This window comes from Mytilus edulis, chromosome 14 (genome assembly GCF_963676685.1).
Source record: "Mytilus edulis chromosome 14, xbMytEdul2.2, whole genome shotgun sequence".
NCBI classification, from domain to species: Eukaryota; Metazoa; Mollusca; class Bivalvia; order Mytilida; family Mytilidae; genus Mytilus; species Mytilus edulis.
Genome location: NC_092357.1, coordinates 52,503,226 through 52,518,759, shown reverse-complemented (window position 1 = coordinate 52,518,759; position 15,534 = coordinate 52,503,226). Strand labels below are relative to the sequence as shown.

General features: G+C 31.0%; 1 protein-coding gene across 1 annotated transcript in view; it reads right to left on the bottom strand.

Annotated features, from left to right (window-relative positions):
• Nucleotides 1-15,534, bottom strand: part of LOC139503686 (uncharacterized) — a 388,876-nt gene that overhangs the window by 171,419 nt on the left and 201,923 nt on the right. The window contains exons 35-37 of the mRNA XM_071293512.1: nucleotides 13,025-13,122; nucleotides 3,119-3,350; nucleotides 247-363 (exon numbers count right to left, since the gene is read on the bottom strand). Coding sequence (XP_071149613.1) covers nucleotides 247-363; nucleotides 3,119-3,350; nucleotides 13,025-13,122 — 447 coding nt within the window. The remainder of the gene's footprint in view (nucleotides 1-246; nucleotides 364-3,118; nucleotides 3,351-13,024; nucleotides 13,123-15,534) is intronic.

Sequence of the window (15,534 nt, the reverse complement as noted above, 5' to 3'; positions counted from 1 at the left end):
CTACTTCTTGGAGTATTATAAATATATACCGCATGATATTTTGACTCTGGGTTCACTTTTTAGGGGGTTCAAAATACCATATGGCCCCAGCATAATTTTGATTATTGTAATCGTCCTGATGACGCCACTCATGTGGTGAAACATATAAATATAATCTAGCAGTATAACATGGGTTTTGATGTATTTATTTTCTATAATTATATATTTTAAAAGTTCACCATAGAATTATCATGTGTTTTTCCTTACCTACATATGAGAGTCCATCAATGGTAGTGTATGTTGGTGGTACTACAGCTGGTGCCACAGCCGCTGTTCTGGATGTCGTTGTATCATCTTTCAAGGTAAAATGACGGGCCTCATTTCCTGTGCAAGATAAAATAATGAATCAAATTTCAAATGGTTTTACCTTAGTTATTTTTTGGGCCCTTTACATCTTGCTGTTCAGTGTAAGCCAAGGCTCCGTGTTGAAGACCCTACCTTGACCTATAATGGTTTACTTTTATAAATTGTAACTTGGATGGAGAGTTGTCTCATTGGCACTCATACCACATCTTCCTATATCTATTGGTTGCAATATTTTGTGACTAGTCAATGTAACAAAATGATTAAAAAGTCCAGAAATATGAGGAATAATTCATCATTTAATTCCATATTCTAATGCAATTAGGCATGAAACAACAATTTTAATTGGATGGTGACAGCTATCAATTCCATAGTTGAAAACACCTTTCTGAATAACTATGGCAAGCCGTTCTCGTCAAAACTATGTTTAAACCCTTTTTTTTCCAAAAAAATACACACTGATCAGATTTAAAAACCTAAAATAACACACTGAGAAATCGAAATTACACACTGAGGTTTAAATAAATAAAAAACACACACTGAAAAATCAAAATTACACACTGAGATTTTAAAAAGACACACTGAGATGTAATAAATTGAAAAACACAAACTGAGAATTTCTAATTACACACTGAGATTTCAAAAATACACACTGAGATTAATATGCAAATCACTAATGAATATTCATGAGATGAATAATTCAACAGATTAATATCTTGATCTCAAGAACTCTTGTCATTATAATGTAATGCGATTCCTTCAACCAACATTCGTAATAAATTTCAAGAAACTAGCATTGCGCATATTCATAAGTTCATTAAGGCCTTACTACCAGTGCATCGGGATTTTTTTTTTAACTTAAAACCGTTTAAGCATGGGTCCTTTTTCAAAAGTCTTCCAACTGTTACCCTGATTTCGCAAGGTAATCTTTCATATTTTTGTTACGTTTATATGCTATAACAGACACTTGGGTAAAAATTTCACTGCATTCTTTGTTTTTTTTTCAGATCGTTCCAATGTTTTCTTATAATTTTAATAAAGTTTTTCACCATTTGGTTATATTTTGTAATAAGAGTAAGTGGGTATTTTTCTTGTTCTTGTATTTCTAAAGTTTTTTTTATAAATAATTTGGAACCAAATCAAAGAACTAACGAGTTCTGTCCCCTAGTTGTTTTAAGCTTGAAATAGATTCAGATTAAGTATGCTAATTAGATATGTGCGCATAAAAAGTGCGCACAAATCTCAGTGTGTAATTTTAAATTCTCAGTGTGTGTTTTCAGTTTATTAATTCTCAGTGTGTAATTTTCAATTCTCAGTGTGTGTTTTTCATTTTTGTTACATCACAGTGCGTCTTTATGAAATCTCAGTGTGTAATTTTTAATTCTCAGTGTGTAATTTTTAATTCTCAGTGTGTGTTTTGAAGTTTTTAAATCTCAGTGTGCTTTGTTGTTGTAATTCTCAGTGTTTAAATTTTTCGAAAAATGGTTTAAACATAGTTTTGACGAGAACGGCTTGCCATAAATAACTTAGATAAAACACTTTAAACTTTTAATCAGCATCAACCTTGTATATTATGTGTTATTTTTAAGATCAATTTGGTTAAAACTTAGCCGTAAATTCCATTTGAATAAAAATAAATTTACTTGATACTGTGGATTTATTTATCTTCGTTTGTACCAATTTTCGTGGATTGAGGAAAACTTGCATGTTCGTGTATATTTGTATGATTTTTAATTTTAGTGTCTTGAGTTTAGTATGACGTCCATTATCACTGACCTAGTATACATATTTGTTTAGAGGCCAGGTGAAGGACGTCTCCGGGTGCGGGAGTTTCTCGCTACATTGAAGACCCATTGCTGGCCTTCTGTTGTTGTCTGCTCTATGGTCGGGTTGTTGTCGCCATTCCCTTTCTCAATTTTATTGATTTCATGGTTTTACCGAAGCCTGTATACAAGTTTTTACCAATGCCTGTATACAAGTTTTTACCAATGCCTGTATACAAGTTTTTACCAATGCCTGTATACAAGTCAGTTTTTACCAATGCCTGTATACAAGTTTTTACCAATGCCTGTATACAAGTTTTTACTAATGCCTGTATACAAGTTTTTACCAATGCCTGTATACAAGTTTTTACCAATGCCTGTATACAAGTTTTTACCAATGCCTGTATACAAGTTTTTACCAATGCCTGTATACAAGTTTTTACCAATGCCTGTATACAAGATTTTACCAATGCCTGTATACAAGGTTTTACCAATGCCTGTATACAAGATTTTACCAATGCCTGTATACAAGGTTTTACCAATGCCTGTATACAAGGTTTTACCAATGCCTGTATACAAGGTTTTACCAATGCCTGTATACAAGGTTTTACCAATGCCTGTATACAAGGTTTTACCAATGCCTGTATACAAGTGTTTACCAATGCCTGTATACAAGTTTTTACCAATGCCTGTATACAAGGTTTTACCAATGCCTGTATACAAGGTTTTACCAATGCCTGTATACAAGTTTTTACCAATGCCTGTATACAAGATTTTACCAATGCCTGTATACAAGTTTTTACCAATGCCTGTATACAAGTTTTTCGAAAAATTGTCATTTGTTGAATATTTGATTTGGTGGTGCACCCATAGCAACGAAATCCACGTAAATTGGTATCCAACGAATAATAATGAATCCACAGTATTCAACACTCCCACTGTACCCCAGGATATGTTATTGTGGCATTACATCATTAAAGGATTGAAGGAATATAATAAAATAAGTTTTATACCTCTTAATATACTTATATCAAATGGAGGACCCTGAGAGAAAATATCAGACAAAGCGAGTTCAGCTACTATGCCATTCAAATGGAAATCTTCATCCAAGGATACCACATAATCTCTAGGAGGTTCATCTTCTGGGTCAGTTATGAACTGGAAGTTGGTGGTTTCTAAAAACAAGCTGGATGAACAGGCTAGTCTCTCTACATGGTAAATGCTAAAGTGGTATCTTTCTCCTGACTGTCAGAACAAATAATTACAATCAAACATTTAGTATCAACGATGATGATGATGATGGATTGAAATGTAATGCATATTAAGAACGAGAACATATTTAATAGATATGAATGTTTTACATATTTTGTTCTAGACACACTGATCAAGTAAGATTTTTAAAGTGCTAGTTAAATGGCAATTATAGTTGATAGCTGTTATTACCCCCTGGCCCCTATTAAGGAATTTCATCCAAGTGGTCATTCCAGCCTCACTTTGGTACAATGTACAAGACGTCTCAGATTTCAATAACCTCTTTGTTCCTTTCATGTGCAGAGTTATCGTTTGAAAATTCATATCTAGAATTTCATCAACTGTGTACATTTCACTTATTTATTCAACTTAAATTTGGATTTTTCGTATATATCGTGATTGCAGTCTATTTTAACATATCAATTATGTGCTGGTCAAGTTTAGAAAAGAAACTTTTATAAATATTGGAATTTATCATGGCCACCAGACGTGTTAGGACCAGAAGCCATATAATTGACAATTCTAATCTCGCTAATTGAACAAGTTTAGTTTAAACATAGAATCATATTCAAAACAGTGTAGCTGTGACCATTGATTGACAACCTTAAATTATCCCATTGACTGGGGCAAATTAGGTTAACGTGTGTCTGTAACGACAACTGCTCACTACTTACTTATTATAGAATTTAAACTGTGGGGTCACCAAAGGTTCTTAATGCCTTTAATATTTAAAATAGTTCGAAAAATTAATCAGGAATAACTTTATGTTTTGATTTATATTATTGATATAAATTAAAACATAGTGTTATTCCTGATTAGTTTTTCTAATTTCTTTATTTAGGTGTTGAGAACCTTTTGTGACCCCACAGTTTAAGTGCCTTTAACAAGTACATAGTACATAATCTGCCCCAGTCAATGGGATAATTTAAGGTTGTCAATCAATGGCCACAGCTACACTGTTTTGAATATGATTCTATTTATTTATAGTGGATTGGGAAACAAGTTTTGCAACTTATATTAATCCTTATTTTTCGTGGGTGCGAGTGCTCTCTCTCTTAACACGGGTCAGCCATTTATCGCCCCCTTCCGACGGACTATCATCGATTCCTTAAGACCATACTTGCAAATGGTGTCAAGGGAGAGCCAAAAATTCAGTCCCTGAAATTTTCATCCCGGAATCGAACCAATAACCTTAAGGTTAGTTGTCCGATGCACTAACCACTACACCACGGCTCTCTCTGGATAAGTTTGCAATTAAAGGATGTATTAAAGAAATTGGCATACACATTTCTATTCAGTTGAATATAATAGTGCGCTCAGAAAATTGTATTAAGGCAATGTAGACAACAGGAGAAACATGAAATGTCGTACAAAATAGTCCTGACTCTTCAGACAACCCAACTATTATCGTCACAAATAATAGTTCTGTAGACAATTCAACTGGTGAAAATATTCCAACAAACGATGATCACAACCGTGTTATAGAAGAAAGTATAAACTCAGCAAATATAAATTCTGCTTCAAATACATTGCCGCGGATTAATCGAGACATGAATACTCTGATGTCTGTGCATCTGCAAAGGGCAGCTTCCGTCCAAGTCAACATCATGTTGATAAACACTATAGAACTATGTCAACAAACTCTTAACCAAGTTAATAGCAGACAGAGTATGTTACAAGAAACATCAGCACCATTTTTCAATCTACAATCAGCTATGGCGGCATCCTTCATCCCCCATTTTATAACAACCCAAATGGCTGAAACGGCACTGTCAACAAACCGTCTGGTTCAAAATGACTCGTACAGAATTAAGCCACTATACTCCGTTAAATCGTTTTGTGTGCCAGCTTCATCTATCAGCGATACGGACATGATTTCGCCGGAAATCAGACAGAATATTATCAGAGGTAAAGAAGTGATATAGATACAATGGATAAGCGTTGATTCTTGAAAAAGAAACCATGAGACAGGAGGGCAATTGTTTGTTTTTCATGAATCAACGCTTATCCATTGTATCTATAACTTAAACTATTGTGTTAATGCCTTTAAAAAAATAACGCCTATCCTTAATTAAAAGGTATTGTAAGTGAGTTTAAATAACCATGTAATCGTGTCAAACGATCCATTAAAATAAATTAAATATCACAATCAAATGGTTAAAAAATACAAGTATATTATAACACATCACGTCTACCCTTAAAGATCTTCATACTATAAGGCGTCTGAATGTTATATGTTTTTACAAAATAAGATATATAATTTCTATTAAAATTGAAAATGGAAATGGAGAAATTGTCAAAGGGAAAACAATCCGACAAGGAACATATATATAGTGCATATAATAAGTATGTTTCCGAAATTTCTAACAAAAAAACTAATTTTAGGAACATCACGATTTTCTAGCATAAAAATTTGCGAATTAACAGTTGTAAAATTATGTAGAAAAACAGATGAAATCATATTATATTAATTTATAAAACAAAAATGGACAAATATAATGTAGTCATTTTTATTTCAAACATGTGGAATAGCCAACAATAATTTGATAATAAACGACCAAACTCGCTTTTATTACACAAAGTATCCACAATAACATAAAAAACAAGAACAAAAACAAAAACAACAAGAATGTGTCCATAGTACACGGATGCCCACTCGCACTATAATTTTCCATGTTCAGTGGACCGTGAAATTGGGGTCAAAACTTTAATTTGGAATTAAAATTAAAAAGATCATATCATAGGGAACATGTGTACTAAGTTTCAAGTAGTTGTGACTTTAACTTTATCAAAAACTACCTTGACCAAAAACTTTAACCTGAACTTCGCACTTTCATTTCCTATGTTCAGTTGACCATGAAATTGGGGTCAAAACTATAATTGGCATTAAAATTAAAAAGATCATATCATGGGGAATATGTGTACTAAGTTTCAAGTGGATTGGACTTCAACTTCATCAAAAACTACCTTGACCAAAAACTTTAACCTGAAGTCGGACGAACGAACGAACGGATGCTTTGTATGTTATTCCTCAAAGTTTTAATTTTTATTATTTTATATTAATATGAAAAGGGGGATAACTTAATTTTAATTTCAAAAGTGTCAAACAGCTGTTAGTCCCCAGTTTTTTCAAGTTGTAATTTTTTTATGTAAATATATATATATGTTGTTAGATTAGATATTTTTAGTTAGTAATAAAATGTTTCTTTTATCCTATTGTTGTTAACATAGATAGATTCAAAGTATGATAGAAGTGCTGGTATAAATCCGTGAGACAGCAAAAAGAATAGAATTCGAATACATGTTCTTAGAAGCAGCATCAGTTCAAACTTGGCAATAGTATATTTAATACTACAGTATAGGACTTATAAGTTGGTATAGTTTGCTCAGGTCACAATGTTGTTTGGTCTTTAAGTCATGCAAGAAATAGTAATAGGTTGGCAAAGTTCCAATGATTGACTTTCTTAATACATATATCCAGCTTGATTATTGTGTTATATGATATGAGACATTTGCTAGTTTGTTTGTACATGTAGATATCTGTAGATTGTCGTCATTTTACATTAGGAAATAACTGGTCTATAAAGGGGCACTTAAACTACGAGATATATATAAAAATCTGAAGTATGTTTTTTTTTCAATCATTATTGAAAGTGACATAGTAAAATAATAACTATTTGCTTTAAGCAGCCACTATGGTTCAATTTTGTCAAAATAAGCTAAGAAAACATTGATGATGAATTATTAACTTGAAAAATTGCAAATGAATAACTTCGACCTCATTGAATCTGTATTCATGTGAACTTCAATTTTACCCCTTAGCTATAGAGATGGATAACACATGCATTAATATTGTGCATGTTAAGTTATTTAAAGGACAAGAATGTCAACATGAAAGCTGAAGTCAAAACATTATGATAAAAGAGATGATTTTTCATTTTCTATCGTTAATTCTCCATTTTTAGATGGTGACGTTCCCTTGTCACCACATTATGGTGTTTATATATCTCAACTTGTACGATTCGCTCGTGCTTGCAACAACGTTTTAGATTTTAACGAGAGAAATTTATGTATTACTGAAAAATTATTACACCAGGGTTTTCGATATTACAAACTAGTCAAAACATTTACTAAATTTTATCATCGGTACAAGGACATCATTTGTAAATATAACTCAACATGCAGACTTCTTATACGTTCAGGTATTTCACATCAAATCTTGTATGGTAATATTCTTAAAAAGCACAAAAATGTCAGTATTCACCTCAAAAGCTAATAAAACCTTTAACGAGACTTATTACGAAGGGATATAGTTACGATACTGTTGTCAGGTCATTAAAGATTGCATATTTTGGCTTTAATATTGATTCACTTATAGGGTCTTTGCATCGGAATTATACACATTTATTTAAAAACCAGTTGTTGGCATAACACGGGTTATGTTCTTCTCGTATATTTTAAGATGGTATAATACTTAACCACTAACGGGAGGGATTGTGCCTGATATTCACATGATGAAGACAATCTTTCAATCAGTTTAGTTGAGGTCTGGAGCTGGCATGTCAGTTAACTGCTAGTAGTCTGTTGATCTATGTATTATTGTCATTTTGTTTATTTTCTTTTGTTACCTCTTCTGACATCGGAACCGGACTTCTCTTGAACTGAATTTTACTGTAAGTATTGTTATGCATTTACTTTTCTACATTGGCTAGAGGTATAGGGGGATGGTTGACATCTCAAAAAACATGTTTAACCCCACCGCATTTTTGCGCCTGTCCCAAGTCAGGAGCCTCTGGCCTTTGTTAGTCTTGTATGATTTTTAATTTAGTTTCTTGTGTATAATTTGGAGTTTAGTATGACGTCCATTATCACTGAACTAGCTAGTATATATATTTGTTTAGAGCCAGCCGAAGGACGCCTTAGGATGCGGAAGTTTCTTGCTGCATTGGAGACCTATTGGTGACCTTCTGTCGTTGTCTGTTCTATTGTTGGTTTGTTGTCTCTTTGACATATTCCCAATTTTGATTCTCAATTTTATTGATTGTGAAACAAAGATAAAATGTTTGCCAAAATTAAAATCACAATAGCAGCCCAAATATTTCTGGTAATATTCCGTCATACTTAACATCATAATGATAATGATATTTATGGTAATATACCTTCATTCTTTATAAAGAACAAAATATTTTAGGGAAATATACCTTGATTCTTTATAAGAAGGGACAAAATATTTCATGGTAATATACCTTGATAGGAGACTTAATATTTTGTGGTAATATATCCCTTCATACTTTATATCATAATGATAGGAGACAAAATATTTTATGGTTATATACCTTCATACAATATATTATAATGATAGAAATCTTAGCATTTTATGGTTATATACCATCATACTTTACATCATAATGATAGGAGACTAAATATTTCATGTTAATATACCTTCATACAATATATTATGATAGAAATCTAAGCATTTTATGGTTATATACCATCATACTTTACATCATAATGATAGGAGACAAAATATTTTATGGTTATATATCCCTTCTAGCTTTATATCATAATGATAGGAGACTAAATATTTTATGGTTATATATACCTTCTAGCTTTATATCATAATGATAGGAGACTAAATATTTTATGGTTATATATACCTTCTAGCTTTATATCATAATGATAGGAGACTAAATATTTTATGGTAATATATACCTTCATGCTTTATATCATAATGATAGGAGACTAAATATTTTATGGTAATATATACCTTCATACTTTACATCATAATGATAAGAGACATCATAATGATAGGAGACTAAATATTTTATGGTTATATACCTTCTAGCTTTATATCATAATGATAGGAGACTAAATATTTTATGGTAATATATACATTCATACTTTACATTATAATGATAAGAGACATCATAATGATAGGAGACTAAATATTTTATGGTTATATACCTTCTAGCTTTATATCATAATGATAGGAGACTAAACATTTTTTTGGTAATATATACCTTCATACTTTATATCATAATGATAGGAGACTAAATATTTTATGGTTATATATACCTTCTAGCTTTATATCATAATGATAGGAGACTAAATATTTTTTTGGTAATATATACCTTTTAGCTTTATATCATAATGATAGGAGACTAAAAAATTTTTTTGTAATATATACCTTCATACTTTATATCATAATGATAGGAGACTAAATATTTTATGGTTATATACCTTCTAGCTTTATATCATAATCATAGGAGACTAAATATTTTATGGTAATATATACCTTCATACTTTATATCATAATGATAGGAGGCTAAATATTTTATGGTAAACCGTCATTTTATGGTACACTGCAATATATACCTTCATACTTTATATCATAATGATAGGAGATTAAATATTTTATGGTAATATTATCAGATTATTACATGGCATTTTTCATATCGCATGTATTATCAGCCCTAGGTTCAATATCAGCCCAAGAGCCGCATGGCTCGAGGGCTGATATTGACCGAGGGCTGATAATACATGCGATATGAAAAATGACATGTTATGATCTTTTTATCATATGCTTCAACAGTAGAGAAAAATAACAGATTCGTATATTTCTCCTTCTACGTAGTTCACGAAAAGATGTTAAAAGAGTAAAAAGTTCACGGACGTTGGACCCAAAATTTGATACATTCAATTAAGGAATAACAGTACTGTAGTTGAAGAGTTGACACCGTCAATTGTAGATTTTACGGTCGCAAATGTAGTTTTACTGGCGACGCGTGGCGAGTTATCTAACAGTGTGCACCACATTTTTTATGTTATTTCTTCATAGACAGAAAAAATATTACAGTCATTCCTTAAAAAGACGAATCGACAAAAAATAATTCAACAAGATACGTAATGAAAATTGCTTGGAAAAGTCAACTTTTTTACAGTAACTTTCTAAATTATGTTTCAGAAAAACTTAAAAAATGCATTTATTTAATATTTTTTTTTTTTTAATTTAATTTAATTATTTTACACAATATACATTCCAGTATTCAAATAATTGTTATGTACACTACTTTGTAATGTTTTTCACTGAAAACGTAGCATTGAGGTGTATTTTCCGGAATTTGCCGAGTATCAACGGAATGCCATGTGATAACGTTACGGACAGGCATGGGATAACAATCGAAGCATGTGATAAACTTTTCATATCAGCCCGCTAAGCACCAATTCGAAAAATATGGAAAACATTTTAATTTAATGCTATTATCATACGGTAAAAATCATATGTTATTTAGTCTAAGTATATGATAAACCTTCATACTTTATATTATAATGATAGGAGACTAAATATTTTATGTCTATATACCTTCTAGATTTATATCATAATGCTAGGAGACTAAATATTTTATGGTAATATACCTTCATACTTTATATCATAATGATAGGAGACTAAATATTTTATGGTAATATATACCTTCATGCTTTATATCATAATGATAGGGGACTAAATATTTTATGGTTATATATACCTTCATACTTTATATCATAATGATAGGAGACTAAATATTTTATGGTTATATACCTTCTAGCTTTATATCATAATGCTAGGAAACTAAATATTTATAATTTATGGTGATATACCTTCTAGCTTTATATCATAATGCTAGGAGACTAAATAATTTATGGTTATATACCTCCTAGCTTTATATCATAATGATAGGAGACTAAATATTTTATGCTTATATATACCTTCATACTTTATATCATTATAATAGGAGACTAAATATTTTATGGTTATATACCTTCTAGCTTTATATCATAATGCTAGGAGACTAAATATTTTATGGTAATATATACCTTCATACTTTATATCATAATGATAGAAGACTAAATATTTTATGGTTATATATACCTTCTAGCTTTATATCATAATGCTAGGAGACTAAATATTTTATGGTTATATACCTCCTGGCTTTATATCATAATGATAGGAGACTAAATATTTTATGCTTATATATACCTTCATACTTTATATCATTATAATAGGAGACTAAATATGTTATGGTTATATACCTTCTAGCTTTATATCATAATGCTAGGAGACTAAATATTTTATGGTAATATATACCTTCATACTTTATATCATAATGATAGAAGACTAAATATTTTATGGTTATATATACCTTCATACTTTATATCATAATGATAGGAGACTAAATATTTTATGGTTATATACCTTCTAGCTTTATATCATAATGCTAGGAAACTAAATATTTATATTTTATGGTGATATACCTTCTAGCTTTATATCATAATGCTAGGAGACTAAATATTTTATGGTTATATACCTCCTAGCTTTATATCATAATGATAGGAGACTAAATATTTTATACTTATATATACCTTCATACTTTATATCATTATAATAGGAGACTAAATATTTTATGGTTATATACCTTCTAGCTTTATATCATAATGCTAGGAGACTAAATATGTTATGGTTATATATACCTTCATACTTTATATCATAATGATAGAAGACTAAATATTTTATGGTTATATATACCTTCTAGCTTTATATCATAATGCTAGGAGACTAAATATTTTATGGTTATATACCTCCTAGCTTTATATCATAATGATAGGAGACTAAATATTTTATGGTAATATATACCTTCATACTTTATATCATAATGATAGAAGACTAAATATTTTATGGTTATATATACCTTCTAGCTTTATATCATAATGCTAGGAGACTAAATATTTTATGGTTATATACCTCCTAGCTTTATATCATAATGATAGGAGACTAAATATTTTATGCTTATATATACCTTCATACTTTATATCTTAATGCTATGAGACTAAATATTTTATGGCTATATACCTTCTTGCTTTTTATCATAATGATAGGAATCTAAATATGTTATGGTTTTATATACCTTCATGCATTATATCATCAGTCAATGTCAAAAGATAAAAAATAAAATAGCTCAACAAAATATCAAAATTTTGTTTAATTTCGTGTCAACAATAAAATTGAAAATGGAAATGAGGAATGTGTTAAAGGAACAACAATCCGACCATAGAGCAGACAACAGCCGAAGGTCACCAACGAGTCTTCAATGTAGCGAGAAACTCCTGCACTGGAGGCATTCTTCAGCTGGCCCCTTAACAACTATGTATACTAGTTCAGTGATGATGGAAATCATACTAAACTCCGAATTATACACAAGAAACTAAAAATCATACAAGACTTACAAAGGCCAGAGACTTCGACTTGGGACAGGCGCAAAATTGCGGAGGGGTTAAACAATATCGACTTATGTTGAAGGGAAGACTTGCGCATGATTTTTATTCCCGGCTACCAAAATTAGAAATAAGGAGATGTTTTATGATAGCCAATGAAACATCTATCCAACAGATAACATGAATGTTAACAACTATAGATAAATTACTGCCTTCAACAATGAACAAAACGTATATCGTGAAAAGGTATATTAGTATTTTTTACAAAAACAAGCATTTTCAATTACTGTAGCAGATGGTCTGAATGCCATCTATAATGAAGGGTGAACTGTCTGATTTAAATTGGCAAGTAGACCACATAAGGTTTTTACAGTACTGTAATAAGACAGGAAACTTTAAAGGACCTACAAAGACGTTACCTCCAGTTCCAGTGTGATAGCATCAGAAGGTACTGTACTGGTTATAATACATGAACTTCCTGATACTGTACCATAGTGTGGAGTGATGGTTGCTCCACCTAAAATTAAAAGTATAACTAAAACTCAACAAATTATTTCAAATTTACAATAAATCAGAAATTATTGCAAGGTTTTTATTAGTGAGAATCATGTAACTGGGTGAACATCACAATAATAAGAATTGGCATTCTGCTATCTGATACTGGTGTAATACCGCCATTGATTTTCCCCTATTAGTCTTTGTTAAATTTGCACTATTCAAAAAAATGTGCAGAACTTATCTTTGTTTCAAATAAAGAAATACTTGGCATGAGTAAAGTTTTATCCTGTTCAGTACTATAGAAAAAAAAATCACATAAAATGTCATTGCATATAAGGAAATAACCACCACAAGTTAACCAATCAAATTTCTCCCCTTATTTAACCTGTGTACAGATTTAGTAACCATGTAACCTCAAGTCTACAAAATATTCTATAGAAACACCAAATAAAAAAAAATAATGGTGCTTTGAAATACCCAAGACATATGTTTATGACACAGAAATGTTTTACTGCAATAAAATGTAGGATTAATTACCTACAACTGCCAAATTCAAGGAATATTTTTTTCGACCTATTTTCGTATGTATACAACCAGATGTGACATACCGTGGTTTGGTGGTATTACGCCTAAATATATCTGAGTGCAGATTTTCCTGAAATTGCAATATTTAAATCCCACATTTTTGTCTTTTCTTCAAAAATGGTAATAATAAATGCCTGCAATAATTTCTGAACTTACATTATATTGATTTAAACAATCATCTCTAATATTGTTCATTAAAGAGATACTTCTGACAACTACAGAGACATGGCCATCAGTTCTATCTACTCTGAAAACTAGCAAATTTTAGAGTACATGTAGTTGCCCAATTCTTTGTAATCCTTTAATTTGTTAAAAAAAATTATAAGGGCTATATTAAAAGTGCAAACTGCAAAATTGATCATCATGACAAGATGTATCCATCCTGAAATTAGAGAGAAATCTGTTGTTTTGGAGTATTTAGAGAGAAATCTGTTGTTTTGGAGTATTTAGAGAGAAATCTATGATTTTTTTTAGATATCTATGACTGATATCATGAAAAATATAGGAGCAAGGTTAAATGTGTAAGTTGCAAAAATGTTTAGCACAACAAGATTTATTAACAGTGCAAATTTCAGAAAATGTCAACATGTTTATGAGCTATTGTCTCTAAAATTAAAATTTTTCAAATGTTTCACATTTTTCTGTTACTTTGAAAACTATAAGTAGATATCGGAAGATGTGGTATGAGTGACAATGAGACAACTCTCCGTCCAGGTAACACTTATTTAAAGTAAACCATTAAAGGTCAAGGTGCAGCCTTCAACACATAGCCTTGGCTCACACGGAAAAGCAAGCTATAAAGGGACCCAAAATTTACTAGTATAAAACCATTCCAACATGAAAACCAATTTATTACAAACAAGAATGTGTCCTCAGCACACGAATGGCCCACTCGCACTATCATTTTCCATGTTCAGTGGACCGTGAAATTGGGGTACAAACTCTAATTTGGCATTAAAATTAGAAAGATCATATCATAGGGAACATTTGTACAAAGTTTGAAGTCGATTGGACTTCAACTTCATCAAAAACTACCTTGACCAAAAACTTTAACCTAGAGCGGGACAGACGGACGGACGGACGGACGGACGAACGGACGCACAGACCAGAAAACATAATGCTCCTCTACTATCGTAGGTGGGGCATAAAAACTTCAAAGTTTATCACTTAACCTTGTCTGCTGACATGTGCATTTTAAAATGATTCTCTAAACCAAATAAATTATTATTCATAATAGCTGGAAAAAACATAGATGGAAATAGCTCGAGCAATGAAAATGAGGTAAAGGTAATTGATATACTGTGGGTTCATTAAACTTTGTTGGATTTTCATGGGCACAGAGAAAACCTGAATGTTAAAGTCCAACAAATTACAAATGTTCTGAAGAAATGTATGCAGACTTTTCCAAAACAATGAAATTAAATATCAATGAATATGAACATTTTCCTCAAACCTGGAAAATTGGTATCCACGAAAATAAATAAATCCACAGTATGCAAGTCTCTACGTTTCTAAATGCTTAATATTTAGACAATTTACTTTCACTGTGACTGATCAGCATCCCTTTGTCTTGAATTTTTTTCAAAATTGTTGCAGGGGTAAAAAAATATAACAAGAGTGCACAGGCTGAAATGTCTCGCCTTCTTTACTAATCATTGATATTATGTTGATAGTCCTAAATATAAAGTTTATTTCAACTGTCAGACTCACATAATCTTAACATTAACCAAGAAAACTAAACATTGACCAATGAACCATGAAAATGAGGTAAAGGTCAGATGAACAATGCCAGACAGGCATTTACAGCTAACAATTCTTCCATACAACAAATATAGTTGACATATTG